The sequence below is a fragment of the Myiozetetes cayanensis genome, unplaced genomic scaffold (assembly GCF_022539395.1).
Source record: "Myiozetetes cayanensis isolate MyiCay16 unplaced genomic scaffold, myiCay2020 scf6-25, whole genome shotgun sequence".
NCBI classification, from domain to species: domain Eukaryota; kingdom Metazoa; phylum Chordata; class Aves; order Passeriformes; family Tyrannidae; genus Myiozetetes; species Myiozetetes cayanensis.
The window spans coordinates 35,922,819-35,942,727 of record NW_026087853.1 but is presented as its reverse complement, the minus strand read 5'-3'; the positions used below and the strand labels follow the sequence as shown (position 1 = coordinate 35,942,727).

General features: G+C 40.4%; 1 protein-coding gene across 1 annotated transcript; it reads right to left on the bottom strand.

Moving 5' to 3' along the window:
• Positions 1-1,758: 1,758 nt before the first annotated feature.
• Positions 1,759-19,506, bottom strand: LOC126651123 (cytosolic phospholipase A2 epsilon-like). The gene is made up of 22 exons (XM_050336695.1): positions 19,396-19,506; positions 18,398-18,457; positions 17,665-17,748; positions 14,929-15,001; positions 14,150-14,286; positions 13,617-13,748; positions 12,119-12,159; positions 11,364-11,406; positions 10,648-10,729; positions 10,276-10,445; positions 10,055-10,135; positions 9,304-9,341; positions 8,495-8,630; positions 7,694-7,830; positions 7,055-7,277; positions 6,246-6,360; positions 5,779-5,914; positions 4,442-4,551; positions 3,688-3,879; positions 3,039-3,205; positions 2,473-2,659; positions 1,759-1,967 (listed from the first exon to the last, which is right to left on the bottom strand). Exons 1-22 carry the CDS (start codon positions 19,504-19,506, stop codon positions 1,759-1,761), a joined length of 2,664 nt encoding a protein of 887 aa, XP_050192652.1.
• Between the last annotated feature and the right edge of the window lie 403 nt (positions 19,507-19,909).

The window sequence follows — 19,909 nt, the reverse complement described above, 5'->3', positions numbered from 1 at the left end:
AATATCTCTCTACGCTTAGCTTTGGCATGCAACAGCTTTGAAGGCCTTCTTCACATCTCCTAAGACCTTTCAGCCTTATTTGTTTCACATGTGAAAGGTGTAAAAAGCCTCCTTCAAGCTTGCTGAATGTTGAGATAAGCCAGACTGAGCAATACCATGCCTCAGAAAATGTCTAAAATGAGACAGTTTTAAAATGACCAGCGTGGTTTCAAAAAGCCTATCCATTTGGGCGGGGCAGAGGGGGGGTGGGGTTGGAGACTGGGTGGAGGTCGGGATCCTAGAAGAAAAGGCAAACATAGTACCACAGGGGAGATACACAGCTCTTCACTGTCATGTGGAGGGCTGAAGCTGGAAGCATGAGCGATACTCTGCAAGAAAATTACATCTGACATGCTTGTAGTTGTAAGAAGCATCCTTTGAAATCTGGCACACTTACTGTGCAAAGAAAGTGAACTGGCCGTGAGAAGATCAATCCAGACTGACCACCAGAAGACCAGTTCTCAGACTTTAATTGTGGAGGAATAAGTGTTGAGCAAAGAAGAGGTGAGAGCCAAAACCTGTTTGTAATCCACAAAAAATATCTTTTGAGAATTTACCCTGGACAAACCACACTGTTATAACTACAACTTGTCAGCAGGACAGAAATAAAAGTGTGACTATGTCCAGAGCGCTCCCTTTCAGGAACAAGGCAAGCATTTCACAGCCACCCCTCCCAACCACTGACACTTTTTCTTTGCTGTATCCTAAAACAGAGAGCTGCACAGAGCACTATTGTACTTGGCTGGCATGTCATTGCAGAAACACTGTGTCCCACTCCCTCTGCCAGACTCTGATGATGCTATTTAAAGCTTCAGAGTGACACAATTCAGCCAAGCACACTGTGGATATCTTCATCTATTTGTTGGGAAAGTAGAGGTAAAATTCTCCACATTAGCCTTACCCTCTCTTTTCTCTTCTTCTCTAGGCTAAACAATCGAACTGACCTCAACCACTTCTCATATGGCTTTCCCTCAAGACCCTTCACCATCTTTGCAGCCTTCCTTTGGACACCTTCTAATGGCTCCATATCTTTCTTACATTGTAGTATCCAAAACTGCTTACAGTGCTTGGTGTGAAGCCACCCCAGTGCAGAGCAGAGCAGAGCAGGGCAGGGCAGGAAAATCACCTCCCTCAACCAGCTGGTGATGCTTTGTCTGATGCCCCCCAGGACACGCTTGGCCCTAATGGCTAACAGGGCACTGCTGACTCATATTCAGCTTGCTGTTGACCAGAATCCCCAGGTCTCTTTCCACAGTGCTGCTCTCCATGTGGCATGTGCCTTTCTTTTCTCTAACCACTAGCATGCAACGTGCCATGCTGCTTGTCTCACCACCACCTTGCAAATGCAAAACACAAGCCAAGTTCATAAAGTATGAGTTTAATGTGGTCTGCCCTGAACACGTTAAACTTAAACATTTAAAGCTCTTTTTCAAGGCAACTAGCACCATGTTTATTATCGTCTTAGCACCTTCTTCTTTGTGGCTGCTTATCCTCTGTGCCATACAATGACACATACTCCACTATTGTCGCTGAATTGCAATGAATTGCTGCAGTGAAATTCTTTGGAGAAAAACAGTTTCTCTTCAGTGTCTTCTTTGTTCATCTGAGATTACCACTTAATAAGGTTGAGCAGGAATCCTTTGCAGCCTGCTGGCTAATAAGAGAGCTTCAGTCTCTCTGCAAGTTAGGGGACGTAAAAGCATCCCCCCTTGTCTGACATTACTTCTTCATCTGTCTTTTCCGTGCCACTGCTGTGTGCAAGGCCTGCATAATGAGGTCTTCGTTATTGAGGATGTTGTATTCACTCAGCTGAACCAGGCGGTCAAACGCCTTCTCGGTGTATTGAATTGAGTATGTTGAATATGGGGAACAGCAGCCATAGAGGTCAACTTGACCATCTTCCATCTCTGACTCTGAGCGCTTCTGACCTAGGAGGAAGAAGCAAGAATCACTGCTGAGAGAAGGCAAGTACTTTGCTCATAAACAAGTAAATTCTTAACAGAGGAGGGAAAGAAGATTTCTTCCACAGAGAGAGTTCACAATCTAAATTACTCATTTGTGTTTAATTTAAAAAAAAAACCCAAAAACCAGACCAAATAATTCTTATTAAAATTGACAGCTCAGTCCCTGGCTCAGGTGAAAATCATCTCCTTCACATGAGGGGAGAGAAAATGGTGATTATTACTCTTACATGAGTAATAATAATAACCTGAGGCTTACATGGGTACATCAAAGTTACTTGCAAGCTAAATATCTTAGGGGTTGAAACAGCACAGCCCTGGCATTAAGTCTGGCATGGTAAAAAAAGTAACTTTTAGCAACAGAGAGGTTTGATGTAGTGAACAGAGCCAACAGTGAAGTTCAGGAGTTGGAGTAATAAATATATTCCTTTTAATAGACTGTCCATGTTTCTTAACATGTTTGATTATTTACCTGGTGCTTTGTATTTTTGGAAGGTATCATTAATTAGTGGGAAAAATAACAGTACTGGTGCTCCTGGAGTCTCAGCACCATCAAAGAGGTAACACTCCTTCAGCTTTTTCCTGTCTTCTTCACTCACGTCCACCCTGGGAAAAAGGATTCCCTGCTCAGAGCAGTACTTGCAGGTCTGGTCCAAAGCCTGAATGAAGGAACAGAGCAGTATTAAGGCTTAAAATAGGATTCGAGGGCTCAGGATTTCTTGGAGTCCAGCAACAAAGTGGACACTTTCCAAACTTGCTGTGTGAAAGCTCTGAAACCCCTATCAGTAAGCACCATGTAACTGGAGAGAAGGCTTTTGATTTTTCTGAGTCTTAGCACAATATGGTTGTATCATACAAGAAAAAAAAAAAAAGACAGTATGTACAGCCTTTAAATGATATATCACACTGCAGCATTAGGCTAAAAATGCTAGTGGTTAAGACTTTTAGTAGGAGCAATATAGAAAGCACCTAAGTGTTAAAAAACTATAGGTATACACATGTTGAAGAAGAAATAGAGACTGCTTCAATTACTCTCACCTGTATCTGGGATCCTGCACTATAATTTAAATGCAGGATGACGTCCACCTTTCTCTCTGGTTTTAAAAGTGGCATTACGCTTGTATTGATGAAAAATCCAGTATCTACCAGAGACAGGAATTCATCTGATTGCGTCAGCTGGTTGGGAAATGTGTCTAACACAGTATCTAAAAGGAAAGATTTTTCTTGCTGTAAGTGCAATAGTGCAAAACTGGTTAGCCCATTTTCCACCCTTACACCATGGCCACAGAGCCATAACTGGTTATTATCTTTGTGAGAGGGAGATTTGCCAGATCCCTTTTCTTCTGCCCTCTCAGCTCCAGTCACATGCAGTTCTGGACAGCAGCAATGTTCATGAAGGGGGTTGATTATGCTTGTCCACCAAGTGTGTCTTCAAACAGAGGAAAGGAGAGCCACCAGCAGGACTTGGTGCCCCAGCCTGAGGAGGTGTGCCACCAGCAAACCATTGGAATGCAGCTCAACACTACACCATATTACATCCTGAAACATCATCAATCAACAGATTGATCTAACAGTGATTCTGCCCAAACCTGCCCTCTAACCTTGGAGAAGGGGTTTAATATCAAATTTGGGGGTTTTTTTATTCACTTTGTTTATTCTCTCCCTAGGCACACAGGTCTGCTTTTACCTTTCCATCTGCTGAAGCGCGGGTTCTCCAGGTAGTCATTGTGCATCTGGAAACCCCTTAGGAAGTTGTGGTCCTGGGAAATGCAGAGGCGGTCAGTGAGAGCACCACGAAGAGCATTGCTGAGGGGGCCGGGAGGGGTGAACAGACGAGTCTGCAGCTCATGCGGCTTCAGTGGTAGGAGGGGTTCCTCCTCTGCACAGGAAAAAGCTGTTAAATTCTACCTGTCTAGAGCAAAGTCATCCCTCAAGAAAGTCAGGGTAAGTAATAAAGCCTAGTGCTTTCTCTATTTAAAAGGCCTAGGATGAAAAGGATAAAAAGCACAAATGACCAAATGAAACAGAAAATAAAAAGCTACTCTTACCACTTAAATAATTTCCTTTCACAATCCAGACTGGGATAAAAAAAAACAAGGTCTGGTGTCAGGCAGCAACGAAAATCTGCTCCAGACATACATTTGTGGAACAGAATGAATTCAGGCCTTGGAAAAGGACAACTGTTGTCCTTCTTTGTATTACCATAGATAGCTCCTACTTGAAGCAGTCAAAATCATTTTGCTTTATTAATAATTTACAGATCAATCTTATTATCTCTGAACATTTTAATAATCTACCAGCATAAGTGTTCAGCCCTCATAGGTCACAGGACTGGAGATTTTTTAATTTTTCAGCTGTGCTTTGCAGTACAAGACATCTAACATCAAGTCTATCTAACAATAAATATGACAATAAAGTAAGGAAGAAATATGATCGCTTACCTATATTGTCAATTTGGTCCCGTGTCCACCTGTGCCAGAAATCTTCTGATGAATGGGACAAATTCCAGATATACAACACATTGAATGAAAATAAACTACTCCACATGCCTGTAAAAGGAAAGAGTTTTCTAATTCAAACATTCACATATCATGACTGTTAATATATGATGAATGAATAATGAATCTCAAAACTGTTATCATGAGATGAAATTTGTGAAGTTTATGCTTTTCTGTAGTTTATTTTAAAAGGATGATGTGATATTTTTATTTGGCTGCTGATTTTTAAACCTTTTTTTTTGATATCCAGATTTTGTCTTATGGTACTTAGGGCTGGAGGTCTTTGTGAAATAATATGATTTAAGGTTTTTAGGAAAAAAACCCAAGTATTATGAAACTTGTATAAAAAAATGGATGAAAATTTGCAATCTGAGAGATTAGATGGGGAATTATATTGATAAGGGCTAATGATCTTGCAGCCTCTGCACTTTTAGGATTCTGTTTTTGAGAATAAGCCTGTTAACACACTGAGGGATCAGGTTTTGACCATGTATTTTTGAGCTTGAGAAGCAATTTCTTGGTTATCCCTTAGGGCACAAGTTCTTGTTGTTTTTGTTCAGTGAGTGCAAATGCATGCACATCCAGAGGCTAAAATAGTACAGTACATACTCCCTCCTGCTAAGTGGAGTGGCCAGTCAAAGAGAAATTTGCATCTCAAATCGTTCACAAACTGACAGCTTCTCTCTTTGTCTGGAAAACAGATATCCACACTCCACTTCAGTGGAATTCTGAAACAGCAGAAATGTTTTGAGTACGGCTGTGCTGTTTTTCCCCCAGTCTTTCCCAGGTAGTGTGGAAATCAGAGCCAGTGACTTGTGGCCAAAAGACTCTCTGGAGCAGAGGGGACCTGCTATGCTCAAACACACCCCAATGCAGTGGAGAATCAACATGAAGGCTAGGTAAAATGTCTATAGGGAGCACAGGAAATACTGACTACCTTATTGTTAGACTCAAAATGATACTTTATTATTATTCAAAGCTAACTTTAAAAATGTAAATAACTATTTGACTGTCACTTTGAATTTTCTTTTGTACTGTAAACTGATTCTATTACAGTAAACATTAATTCAGCAATGAGATATTTATCCTATCTGGTAAAACTGTCCTGTTATTCATACACCAATACTTTATTAGTGTTTAGTTTATATAGCTCACAAATAATAAAAAAAAAAACCACAACAACAAAAAAAACCACACCAAAAAACCCCAAAAACTAAACAAACCACCAAAAAACAACAAAACAAACAATAAAATCATTTGATGTTTTTAATATCTTATCTTCCAAGAAGCAGATCCTGGATTCGGGGACCTTCTTCATCAATCGTCCCATGAAGAATTCGCTTCCAAAATCCTCAGTGCGAACAAAAACTCCATATTTTTGCAATCCCACCTCATATGGGGTGAACTCCACCCATTCTGTAAAAAAGAACACAAAGAAGGGAACAGTGTTCTACAGTCCACAGTACTACAGCCCTCAAAATAATTTTTGCAGTTAAGTCTAATATTTCAGATCTATAGCAATGAGTTGTAAGCATGGTACAAAGGAAAACTCCTGAACATGAAAAGGCTTTGGAATGTTTTTGAGACTGTTGCATAGACCTGATCACAGAGAGATTACATGAATACACATCAGCCAAGCTTCTGGTCTTTAAACGAGGGAGGAGGGTTTAGGCTATCTAAAAAGACAGTCCCAGGATTTACCACCTTAAATATAAAGACAAATGACTCTCAGAAGTCTCTTAATTACCTTTGAAATCCAGAGTGCTATAGTTGTTCTTGACATTGACTGCAGTATAGATAGGAAGTGGGTTCTGACCACGATCAATGGCCCGTTGCTGATCAGAGAGTCTATGGTTGTCTTTCTGTGATTCCAGAAATATGGTTAAACTGAGACAAAAATTAGCATGGGAACATTTTCTTTTCATCTAAGCTTGCAGGGCAGAAAAATTTCTGTCTCTAATGCATAATGTGCACTGGGCTTTATATTCTGAAATGTTCCATATTTTTCAAAATTCCTTGAGTGTTCTGTTACTGAAATACCTGCAGACATCCAGTCTGATGACAGATTATTTGATCATCCATTAAGATGAAAATGGAAGGAAATAATGAAGAGCACAAAGCAATACTTTTGGTATAAGACACCTTAATGCATTATGCTGCAGATTTAGGTAAGGCCTCTCATATCTTTCAAGAGTCTGCAGGTCTGTTTTTTAACACCTCTCATGGGCGTCATAAAGTCTGCAATTTTGTTATTTCTAAATAACTAATTTGCGAAATATGCAAAAATTTAAATTATAATATTTTTTTCAGAATTTTAGTCTTGGCGTTTTCTCAGAAAAACACATCCAAAATTTCAGAAACAAGAATGTTGATCTCCACCATGGGTGAGTATCTAAAAGGCTGGCACCAAGTGTTTTGGAAATGGCCATGCATTTGTATACACACAGTCTTGTAACAAACTACTTCTGTCAGGGCAAACAGAAAAATGTCTTCTCCAGAAACAAACTTTCCGATAATTGTAAGCCCCTGTAAATGCTTCTTTATGACATACTGTACCCCATCATGCAACAAAGACTCCAGGACAAGACCCCAGAGGTCTATAAAAGATGTTCTGCGGCCCTCTCTTTTCCGTTGGCACAGCTGCTTTTTGTAATACTTCAAATACTCCAAGGAAAGGGAATTTATTTTGCATTTTGTCATATGTTTTCGAGCCTCACTGATTTGCTTGTCGAGATCCTTTTGTGACCAGTCAGCATCTCTGTACAAATTTGACATGGTCCTAGGAAGAGGAAATATATCTTAAAGAGGGATAAAAGCACACCAAGGTTTGAAATAGGCAGTAGGTACAATTTATGTTTCTATTTCAAGTTCTTGATTTGAAATTAGCTTTCCTGACTTCAGTTCCCTAAGAAACTGTTATGTTATCTTTGAAGTCACAGTCATTACCCCAGTCAAAACAGCTTGAGCAATTTTCCATAAACTGTTCTTAGAAGAACACTTGTTTTTATGTTTTTGCAAAGTATGTGACTTTCCCCCACAAAAAGACTTTAATCTGTCAATTTTGGAAGAAGATCAAAAAAGTAGGACTGCTGAGAAAAATATTATAGGTAGACTCCTGTACGTCAGCCCCAGCCTACTTCAGTATATCGGAGTCATCAGGAAGACTCCAGCCAAGAGCTGCCCAGTCCTTCTTACCATGTAGTACCAGACAAACCAGTCAGGTACATGGCACAGTCCAAGACACCGAGTTTCTTGAGTCCCCGCAGGCTGCCATACAGTGCTGTCAAGGACCTCATCCCTCCTCCTGTAGTCATGATGGCCACCACTGGGGTCTGTTCAACACACGGACAGAAAGGGCTGTCACAGTGAGCTGCAGCTGCCTGGGGCTCTCAGCAGAGACCTCATGATAGATAAAGCCTGACACCACATGTGCCCAGACAGATTTCCTTCTAAATGATTTCTACTGAAATATAAGCTATCACTAATTTTATAAAGGAGAACAGGAATAAAAGCAATGACAATTTTTACTGAGACATCTGACACTTGTCTCCAATGTGTTCAACATAGATGTTTGTTAAAAACCAAACAAAAATGCAATAATTCTTACCAAAAGAGACAGTGAGGAAAAAAACGCAAAAACAAAACAGTTGAAAAGGTAGGAATTAAAAAGAAATCTCACAGGTTGAAGAGAGGAGAAGGATTATCAGTAAGGATAACAATCATAAGATAATGATTTGGAAGAAGCCATTTCTATATAAGGAATATCTAGCCAGGCTTGCAATGAAGGGGTAGCAGGAGAAGGGTTAAAATCAGGTAAGCAACTGCAAGGGACACCAACAGCAGGATGATTTCAGAGGTATGGCATTATTGAAGGTGTACATAAGTTTTAAGATTACCAGGAAAAAATTTAACTGGGAAGAAAAAGAGGTCATATTATGCCATTATGCCCTCACTGCTAAGCACTTGTGAGAGGTTTTGAACATTTGCCTGACAAACCTCATGGTCCAGCAGATCCTGTTGCAGCTGCAGGACCTTCTTCAGAGCAGGAGCAACATAATTCCGCCTTTTGCATAGGAAGTCTTGTTCCTGCATGCAGAGATCAAACCCTAAACGCACATCAAGGTGGTCTGGGCTGGAGCAGAGATCAGAAAAAAAGGTATATTCCATTCTATTATTGGTAGACAAGCTCAGAATTTTCAGTACAATAAAATAAACCAGAGCCATGAAGCACCACATTTGCAAGTGAACCCTTTTCTAAACTCCAAAGAAGGTACACAATGCTTCATGAAAGAATCATAGAAAAAGGGACCAGTAAATTTCTAAGCAGCTATCAAAAGAAAACCTAAGGAAAAACATTCCTGCGGCTAATTTCTGAGACATCTACTGTATTATCTCATATTTTATCCTGCACTGAGAGCTGCTAGGAAAAATTTTTGATATTTGTGTTGAATTCCGCAGAAAAGTTTATCTACTTCATGATCAACAGTGCTAGGTGATCAGCCTTGCTCTTGCATGGTGTTATAAAAATGGTAAAAGACTGTGCTGAGCATAACACTGGGTAGCATAATTGTCTTGTAATATTATTTTTTACATTTTATGCATCTTTTTCATTATTCATGTCTCAGTATGGGTTATCTACATGTGTTACACTACATTACATATTGTTGCTTTCAGCTCATGTGAATGTCACATCACTTGATCACATAACCTACTGTCCTACTGTGAGTGCCTCCTCCTCAATAGTAAAGGGTGAGATGAGTTTAGCAAAGTAAAAGTTAATCTCCGAGAGCAGCCGAGTCTCTTACCAATCTTCTGCCTTCGCATATAAATCAAATCTTTTATCCTGGAAAGCAAGAATGTGAACAATGTGAGCGTGACAACCTGCTTTAGCACTTCACCTCTGCAGCCTCAGGAGGAATTTTAGCTTGTGCCATTCTAGCAATGTATAATTGAATAATCCAGCAGTGTATGTGAATTGACTGTAGTGTTTTACTAAAAGGAAAGCTGTTGGGTAATTCCTAATGTTTTCTAGTAAATGTAACATCTGAGGATAACTGCTCTTTACAGAGTAATGATAATGTACACCTTACCCACTTTTACTAACAGTGCATCTCTTAGGCAGATAGCCAGGCTGCAGCCACAATACCATTCTACAGCAGCATTTGCTTCTCCCTTTCTGTGGGTTGTAACCCACAATAGCTGTGGTCCCTTCATTCTACTTGGATTTTTTTAACCATGAGTCTAAAAGTGCTTTGCAAAGCATGGTCAGAATAAGCAGGAGTCTGAAGCTACCTCAGTCAGTTATGGTGCCACATAGGTTTGCGAGAAGGGGAAAAATAGAGCCTTAAAATTCAGCATCAAGGTGTAACAAGATGCTGCATATTCCCACATCCATTCCAATAGAACAAGGCACAACCTGAATTAATTGCCGAAAGATCTGCCACTGTTAGGTTGTGTCATTTTTATCTGCAGGCTGTCATAGTCAGAATCAGCCTCCTGGCTGCAGACTTTCACATTCAGGTTTCTCAGCCTCTCCCACAAAAACCAGGCACTCACCTCCACTAAGATCATGTTTTCTCCACTTGGAATGGAATGAAGTTCCATGTTTGGAGAGCCTGTACCATAAACACGTGAGTGCTGACAAAACACAAATACATCGAAATTTATATTGTAAGAAATATTACTATCCTTCCACAATGCCAATTAATGTTACTATATATGGTGCTTGATATTTTACATTCCAACATTATGTTTTATACAGCTCAGTTGTAACATACTAAGGAGGGAGGTCGTTTCTTCCCTGGTAGCGTAACATCCAGCGTTGGCTGCTTGTATCTGGCATAGTGGAATTTGGCAGGAGAGGAGGAGCTGAAGACCAGATTGGATCCCAGCATAATGTCTTGGGTGCCCTCGTAAGAGCCTTGCACTCTAAAGGAGAATTCTTTCTCTAAGGAAGCAAAATAAAAGCAGACACAGTGTAATTTTATCATCAACATTGGTAACAAAGATTCATACAGAGACTATCACAAGGTTGTTCTCATATTTTGGATTTGTTGTGTTGTTTTTTTTTTTTCATTCTTACATTAATCCAACTGTCTTCATAATATTAACACATCAGCTAAAAATAGCTGATGGAGAAATAACCTTACTTGATAAAGACTTTTTCTCCTTTTTCTTCTTCTTCTTCTTCTTCTCAACCACCTGAACTTCTAAGCAGCAGATTTTGCGAGCCTGTAAGAGGTATGAACAATAAAATACCTTATGACAGAGAATTTTCCAGTCTGACATTCTGTTTCCTAATCTAAATGGGATACAACCAGGGCAAGGTAGGGGTGCAGGGTGGATGAACAGGGCTTACAGAAAGGAGAAGATAAAAGCAAAGTGAAAAGCAGTAGTTTGAGGATCCCAACAGAGATGCATAGAACTGATTTAGACAAAAATAATGAGGAAGGAAAGCTAATAAATGAGCAAATGTCATGGTTGGAAAGTCCTTGTGTAAGAACCACAGTTATTAAGGCAGGAAATGATGTGTGCATGAGACAGGACGTCACTTCAGCAATACAGGAATTTCAGGAAGAATTATTCTAAGGAAGAATTCACTGCTGCACTGATGTCTCAGATCTAAACCACTTCCATGCCTTGCCCTTTCAACAGCAAAGGGATGTTTGCATGGGGGATCTCCCTGCTGTTCCAGCCTCAGCCTCTCCAGCAGTGCCTTCTACAAGGATGTGTTGTGATGAAGTGGGAAATGGCAGTGTTTCGGTGCTGGGTTTGCTCAGCCAAAGGGTATGTTGTACTATGACTGTGAGTCAAGTGAAACAAGTGTGGCAACAGGACAAGAAAGATTATGAAATACAACACTCACCACTAGAACTCCATTCGTAATGATGGTTTCAGGAGGACCTGAACTAAGAAACAAAAAGAAGAATAGATTTATAATAACTCATTAAAATTACAGTATAGTTCATGAGCCACACCCTTCTCCTGATCTTCCTCCTGCTTATTTTTAGCTGCATATTGGATTTGAAAGAAAAGTCCCAGGAGACTCACGGTACAAATTTTCTCACTCTGTCAAGGCACAATTGTCATCCTACTGGCTCATCCAGTCCTGGAGTTAAGCAAAAAAAAATCCCAAAGGTACTGCGAGGCCAAACCATATAGGGATCTTATGCCAAGCCCCAAGCTGAGGCCATGGATGGTTTCATGTAATCCATTTTTATAAGAAATTACAGTTTGTGGGAGGATGGGACAGTAAAGGCTCTAAATCAGAAATCCAGTACATTATTCCATGTTGTGCTTTGAAGGGAGATGAACCCTCATGCTGATCTCAAGCACAAATGCATAACAAACCAGCAATATTCTGGTCTTAAATAATACTCACTATACTAGACAAAGAAAAGGGTTAGGGTGTTTTTCCTGTCTCCCTGAAGTTCATGGGAGGTCATCCTGGCATGCACCAATTTGTTACGCAGCTCATAGCACAGATTCCTTGGGAAACCATGCTCATCAACAGCATCATCAAGGAATGATGCACTCCAGACAATTAGGCTATATTATTTCATGCCTCTAAATTGTTGTTTCTTTTTGCTACAGGTTATGTTGCATTTCAAGTTTACTCACATGTTATCCAAGGCAAATCCCACCTCTAACTCCTCTTGTCTCTGGAAAATAAAGAAAAGAAAATGTTTTTGGCATTAGTTTAATGGAAATCCTCATTATGAGGATCTCATTCTCACAGTATAGGCACGCATGCATTATTTGTGACTGACAGAGCATTTAAAATAGGAGCACCTACCACCTCACATCTGTGTGTCTTGAACCTCAATTCTTTATTGATAGGAAGCTTGTGTATGGCTGTGACTTTTAACAAAGAAAGTGTTTGGCTTGCCTGCTTCTGTGGGGCACAAGGGACAGACCTAGGTGGAGATGCTGTCTCTGAGAGTAAAAGGGGGACGGCTGAAGGGGCCAATTAGAGCCTTCTGGTGTAAGGAAAAGAAACGGTGAAATGCAAAGCAGCTGTGGAAGAGGAAAATCACTTTGCTCGGCAACATGTTGAGGGCTTTGGGTCGGAAGTAAATCTGACACTAAGGCCTGAACTGTGGAGTGGTGGAAAAGAGTATAATCCCTAGGGGGAAGAAAGCACAGGCAAGAGGAAAATGAAAGTAGAGGCAAAGGGATGATGAACAGTGAAGTGAGATCATGCTGTGGGTTACTTAGTTGCTCAAATTACCCACTGAATTAAAGACAACAAAAAGTTAATAATACAGAAGAAAAAAAATTTACAAAGGCTTGAAGAGTATGAGCTCTAACTGCTGTAGCTGGGTGAACACCTTAACAAAAGGCTTAGATATGGCACCTGTAACCACTCAAATAGTGATTAGCTGGGTTACAACTAGCCAGAGTTTTAACTTCACCAAGGGTTAGTAGAAGTCCACCCACTACTCCTCTGGTATTTTGCAAAGAAAGAAATTTTCAAATAAGGTATTTAAAGACAATGAACTATAGAGTGGAGTTTGGGTGCATATGGATAAGGTAATTCCTCAGCTGAATGATGCATGACATGCTCAAGAGACTGGGAGGGAACTGGAAAAGGAGAGTGATAGACAGAACATACTGGGAGGTGCAATGTACAACTTTCAGTCTCCCTAGACATTCAAGATAGGATTATTTCTTGCTGCCAAGCTGAGAGGCATGGATTAGAAACCTTATTTAAACACCCATGCCACAGTCCATAATCAGGAACTAGTCTGGTTTGATACTTACTTCTGATAAGAGAGTTATTACTTCCTAATTACTAGGTTAAGTAATACGGTATGAGAGAAGCATTGAGTCCTGGCACGGACACCCTCCTCAGTCCTCAATGGGAGCAAGCTTAGCAAAGTGAGAATTTTGCCAAGACACCTGAAATTCATGAGCCTCTGTGGCTGATACCGAACCCTTCACTGTGCCTACAGATCCAGGTGTGAAGAGGTTTTCCCATGTCAGACTGAAAAGCAACTTCCTTTACATGGCTGGGCAGCCCATATACAAGAAGAAAAAAAGAGAAATTTTACAAATAACATTTTAGACAGAGAAGCAGACAAACATTCTTGCCAAGCAATTCCATTTCAGATCTCACCTGTGAATCACACTTGAAGTGCATGAAGACTTCCTCTCCAAGGGAAAGTTTGGCTATATCAAAGTACACTGTGAAGAGGTGGTCATCTTGAGTAATGATGTCCTTATCATAGAGTGCCAGCTCCAGCACATTCTGGGAAAGGAGGGGAAGGACTTTAGAAATGTATAAGGTTTCATTAGAAGCAGGAGGCCCTGGGGACAACTGTTTTAAGAGTTAGGAGGCATGGGAGGACATAAAAAGGGACAGGAAGGGAAGGAGGTGGAGAGGAGATCCACTCCACGTTGGCATCAGTCTTTGAGGTGGAATGAGATGAAATCACAGACACCTCAAATGCCATATTCTACCCATGACTGAGAGAAACAATAATCTTTCATGTCATGGAAAATCATCATAAGGATATGTGTTATTCCCTCTCTCTCTTTCTGCATCTCTCCTTGCCTCTTTAGAAAATTGCTTGTGTCCCCTTTGCAAAGGGACAAAACCTGGCAGTTGCTCTCTAGGTCAAAGCAATCAGGGAAGTCCCAGGCCAGTACCTTGACCTGACTCTGGATCCTGAAGTAGAAGGTTTCATTCCAGACTGGATCTTTGCAATTCTTGACGGCTTTAGTCTGAAATTTTTCATTTGAAGCGGTTGGCAGCCACAGCCTCACATAGCAATCAGTCTGGCTTACTGTATGTTAAAAAACATAAACACATCTAAAATGAGGATTTGCTCTAGAAGAAAGAACAAAAACATTAAAAAAAAAAAAAGGCTTCCTGATTTCTGCTTAAGTCAAGATACAATCTTCTCTTGTATTTTAGTTGCAGATCAGCATAAGAGAAGCTACAAAATGTAACAATACCTGATGGGCTTTTATCCTGGAAAGGTGGCACATGGGGAATTGTGGTATTACTTAGCATTGAGGAAGCTTTGAGGACAAACTAAATTTGAAATAAGGCTACTCAATTTTCAGTATTTACTCCATTATCCCAACCATTTTGTCTTCTTTGTTACGTAAACATACTCCAGAGGATAACATAATCTTTCCACATTTCTTGCTTTCAACAGATTGCAGAGCTTTCACTGTTGCCTTTGGGGACACAGAGAAATATCTGCGATAGGCATAGCTGTGACCTTAGAGAGTTACTTCTGTACAGAACAAGGGCTGATGCAAAGAAGAGCAACACACCATGTTCCTTGCTGGAACCAGCACACCAATGAGAGGACTTTCTCTGTCCATGGAAGAAATCTAGACAGCACTTTTTCTTGAAGAAGGACTAGACAGTAGCCTGCAGAGGTGAGTGGGACCCTATAAGCACTACAGATACTTACAGACATCTGCCTGGTGGATATTTCTTGCTCTTATGACTCTTACAGTCAGTAAGTAACACGGAGATGATTCTATCTGCATGAACAAAACCAAACATACAAAAACCAGGGATGAATGCTAAAGGTAGATAGCATTTAGAAGACAGAAGTGATCAAGAGAGAGAAACACCCAACTCATAAACAACTTAGCTGAATTTTCTATGCAGCTATGAAATGGCCAATATGTTCATTCCTGATAATATCCATATCAAGTACTATGTCAAGTACTAGACAGAAAGGCTTCTCTACATCTATAGCATGATATGAGGATTTGTCTTATTAGAGAATTTATTTGCTTCTTATTTAAAATCTAGCTGTATAAAGTGATAAAATTCAGACCTAGCTTGGGAGAAGATTTACTTTTTAAATTTCCAGTGTAAAAAAGATGTCTTAGACTTTTTGCATGTGATAAAATTACCATTGTGGTAATTACCTCCTATCCTATCATTACATGTATTTGGTCTTCTGGGCTATGGGATATGATTTTCTCATGTTCCTGCTGTTTTAAATGTACAGTACTCCCCAGAGTTAAATGCTGACTTCTAATCGCCCAACTGCTTTTAAGGTCAGAGAAAGAGATTGCTGCTTTGCTTTTCCACCATGCTACGCACTGTGCATGTGTTTTTCATTTACAGGGTTATGACTGCCTTCTGAAGCTAAGGTCACTTCTGATTTTTTCTTGTGAGAAGTTTATCTCTAGTTTTGAACCTCACAAACTCTTCACATCTGGCATTTCTTTGCACTGTTTTGTATAAGAAATGCAAACAGTGCTTTACACCTGATAGGAAATTCTTATTTGTTCCCTTTGGCTTCCCTCTTTCATATTAGCCCATATCTCTGACCTCATGACCTGCATGACTTCTTAGCCTCTCATATTGCTGCTCTAATCTCATATTGGAGTCCAAACATGAGTTCATATCTCTTCTTTTACCATAAAATAAACAAATAAACAACTTCCACCCAGTCTTTCATTTCTACTGTCACAGAGAGGGGGGGGAAAGGCACAATGTGCTGGAATATAAATCAGAAGAAAAAATTTGCTCCAAAAGACCTAAAAGGCATTTATCACAACTACAGGGCCATGCACAGGTACTGACTCCACCTATACTCCTCCTGTACTGCAAAATTACTGTAAAAGACCATTGCCTGTCCTGAAGTGGCATTAGCATGACACTGACCTCATTACACCCACTGAGCAGGACTTTTGCTCTAGCTGGCCTGAGCAGAGCAATTTGGTATGTACTGTGTTAATAATGTGCTGGGCTTACCATTCATAAAAAGTGAAGTGTGCCAGTGTTCATAGACTTGGTAGAATACATGTCCATTTGATGCCTCCCAAAATGGTTAACCTGAATGTATTAATGCATGCAACCGGGGCTAATGAATATATGTTGTTGAGAATGGGGGCAGTTAGCAAGTAGACTAATGAAGAAACAGGTAAAATCAGCCTCTAGGCAACTAAAGTATTGCCTTCTAGGAAAAGGCACCAACATTATTCATGCACAGCAGGTCAGTGTTTGTGTAAAACAAGGATGTCAAACCACTGCCAGGAGTCCAAAGAGTAACTGTGGATCAGACCATCCAGGGCACTTGTATTCATGTCTAAAACCTAAGGCACAGAAGTGAGGCAGGTACAAGAGGTGTTCAGTAATTATAGAGCAAATAACTGGTGCTGCCAGTAGCTGGCTTTGGAGAAAGCAATTCTTGGAAGGGCTTAACTCAGTTTCATGGTTTAGGTCCCTTGGAGCTACCTTCATGGTGTGTGGTGAGTTCAAAGTGCCAAGAAGGCAGTGCAGGTTGAACAAAATACTCAGGCTTGTCAATGTGCTCTGTCATGACCAGGGAGCCTTGGCTTAGACATCACAGAGCTATAAATAACAAATGGCCAAAATCCCTTCAGCATTGTGAGTTTTTCCTAAAAAATTTTGGATGTTTGGTGTGTTCTTCTGAACCTATTATGACCCCTGATGTATAGAGATTTGCATTTTAAGGTGTATTTTCTCGTCTTTGGGTTTTCCATTCAACTAATGAACAGAAAGTGTTGGCTGTTCCTTAGACTGTAAGCACAGTTGCTCAGCAAATTAATTCATCACAAAACAGAACAAGGGGAAGTTCCTAGTTATTACTAAATGGCCTCAAACTAGAGAGAAGGACAAAAAACTTTTCTAGCATATCTAGTCCTCTAATTTCCTAGAGGAAAGATGTCATATCTGAAGTCTCCCAGAAAACTACTAGTTTTTTGTGGAAGCCAGAGGAGGGATTCATTCAGGAAATCAGCTGTTTAAAATCCACTTCAAGATTCTGCCATTCTCTTTGTGAGAATAAATGGTGTAATTTCCCAGCTATTACAATCTACACTGGCAGTAATTTTGCCCTTATGCTTTAGCAAGACATATGTAGAGAAAGTCTATTCCAACCCATCCTTTAAAAGATATTAGTATTGTAAAAGAGAGGTTGTTTCCCATGTGCTGAGGACAGGAAACCACATTAGGACTTTAACATGAAGCAAGATTATGTAAGTGGAGTGATCAAAATGATAAGTGGGACTACGTTTCATGGAGGGAACTGGATGGGTTACAGTATCTAATTAGACTGTTTGGCACATGCTGAACCTTATCTGCAGTCTATCACCCTATTACCCAGACTCCACCCAGCTGGAAAGTCCCTTTTATAGTTTCCTTTTGAAATTCTTTGTGGTACCTTTGTAAGAGAAGTCCACTGTTCCCCTTCAGGATTCAGCCACATATTTCCGTCTCGTAGCCGAGAGGTTTGAGACATCAGCTTCTGCAACAAGAAGGGTCAACATTATCTCTGGAAAAACCATCCTGTCTCTTAAAGGCAATCCTCACTGGGAATTGAGAACTTCAGAACTGCAGTGATAGGGAGCCCATGATCAGTGCTGGCTGTAGAGCCTTGGCAGGTACAGGGTTTCCAGCAGTGCCTGGTGCCACTGCCTGTGCTGCACTTGTCCCAGTACGCCTGAGCAGAGGCGTAGCAGCCAGGTAAGGTCCACCCTTTTCATGACACATGGGGAGGAGAAGCAGCTCCTGGCCCTGGCTGTTAAAGGAACAGCAAACCTGCCTCCCATAAACACACTCTGTCATTTATCTTTCACCTTGAAGTACACCTCCATATTTAATACTTATTCTAAGGCTGCATATATCACATATCCAAAATTAAGGAAACCCCTAAATTTTCCAAATGTTCCTTTTGTAAATAAGTTCTTACTCTCCAAGCAGTTTTCACTTCCTTCCTATGGTTTACTATAATTTTTAAATTTTCAATATTGAGATCTTGAAGCACTGACCTTCTTCATCCTGTGTAGAATTATTATAGTCAATGGTAAGTCAAGAAAGTAGTATCATCTTTGCAGTGCATGCAGCATAACCAGTCGAGATCCCAGATGCCTTGCTTTGTTCTGTACCTTTCTTACCTGAGACAAAAGGCCATCTTGTTCCATTGTGGTTGCAGTCACATCCAAGTCCTGTGTTATCTGAGGCAATGCAATTTCACATCTCCCAGCTTCCACGGACACCAGTAGTTCAAATGTCTCATATGCAGGTGAGCAACTATTTTATAAACTGACTCAGAGCCCCACCTCTGGTTTCTTAAAGGCAGTTAAACCCTCCCATTTTCTGAAGATGAATCCTGTGGTCATATAAGTAGGAAAAAATACCTTTGCCTATACAGTGCGTGGAAGTATGGTGTTTGAGTCACTTTGCTCCATACTGGTCAATGGCAGGTTTATAACTAATGGTAAGAGAAGGATGTCCTTTTATCTGAGCACTGAACTTTCAACTAAGCAAGACCTCAAAGCCTACAGAAGTACATATTCTATAATAAGATACAGCAAAGTACATAAACTGAATTTAAGTTATCTGTGACAGTAAGCAGATAGAATAAAACAGCTAATGAAAAAAAAAAAGACACAACACTATTGCTCAGAGTCTAAACTGGTTATTGCAAAAACCAGTTTAAGGCTTTCTGAGCTATATGCCCCTACAGTCCCAGGTCTAGGCATGCAGAACAGATACACTCATATGGTGGTTTATGTCTACTCAACCTAGGTCCAGCAGGGCTGAGTCTATCCTGAAGTCATTGTATTCCTTCCCTCTTCTTTCTTATGGCTTGTTATTATTACTTATGTGCTTTGATGTAGAGTCCTGAAACAATGACTTTCCTCAGCTTAGCTTCAACCCCATGCATATTTCTGCATTGCTTTCCAGCTCAGATTGACTCTGGCTGCAAACTAGCTGCATTTAAGTGCCCATGTCTGACCCAATGAAATCTGCCAGCAAGATGCAAAACTCAGCACTGACCATGTGCTGCCTTCCTCAAAGTCCTAATCACATCTGTGAAACCAGGACACCTGCCCCTATGAGCATCCAGCTGATCCCTATGCCACCAAAACTGGCATGACTCCCAACTCACTAGAAGCAGATTAAAGAAGGCAGCCAAAGACTGTTGCATCTTCAACAGGTCAAAACAGGACAAAATCTCTGGGGGAGGAGATTCCTTTGTTTCTCTTCTCCCGCAGTACATCATCTATGAGCAAAAAGTGCTTATTCTCTGAGTATTCTTGAGCTTATTGGTTAAATGCTACCACCAGCCAGGTCCCCTTTGCATATTCCCCTGCAAAATAATATCAACAGTCATCATGGTCAACTTGGTAGAATAAATTCTTGGCATAGGCTGTGGTATTTTGTAACACCACAAAGGGTTGCATCTACATACGTTTCATTTGTGTGCCAGTTGCAATGATGTAGCTTGATGAAATGTATTTTTCATTAGGTCACAGAAAACCCTTGGTAACATCAGCATCTTTCAGTTATGGTTAAAGATGGTGAGTTATAATGACATTTCCTTGGAGGGCAAAGTTACACACCAGACTGTCCACCAGGACTGGGACTCTGAGCCTGTCACTCCCGCAGTGCCAAGGGTCAAA

Coding starts and splice junctions, on each gene's coding strand:
- LOC126651123 (XM_050336695.1), bottom strand. CDS start 19,506: ATGTACTGCGGGAGAAGAGAAACAAAGGAATCTCCTCCCCCAGAGATT. Junction 9,342..10,054: donor AAAACATGATCTTAGTGGAG/GTGAGTGCCTGG, acceptor CTTGCTTTCCAG/GATAAAAGATTTGATTTATA. Junction 7,831..8,494: donor AGGATCTGCTGGACCATGAG/GTTTGTCAGGCA, acceptor TGTGTTGAACAG/ACCCCAGTGGTGGCCATCAT.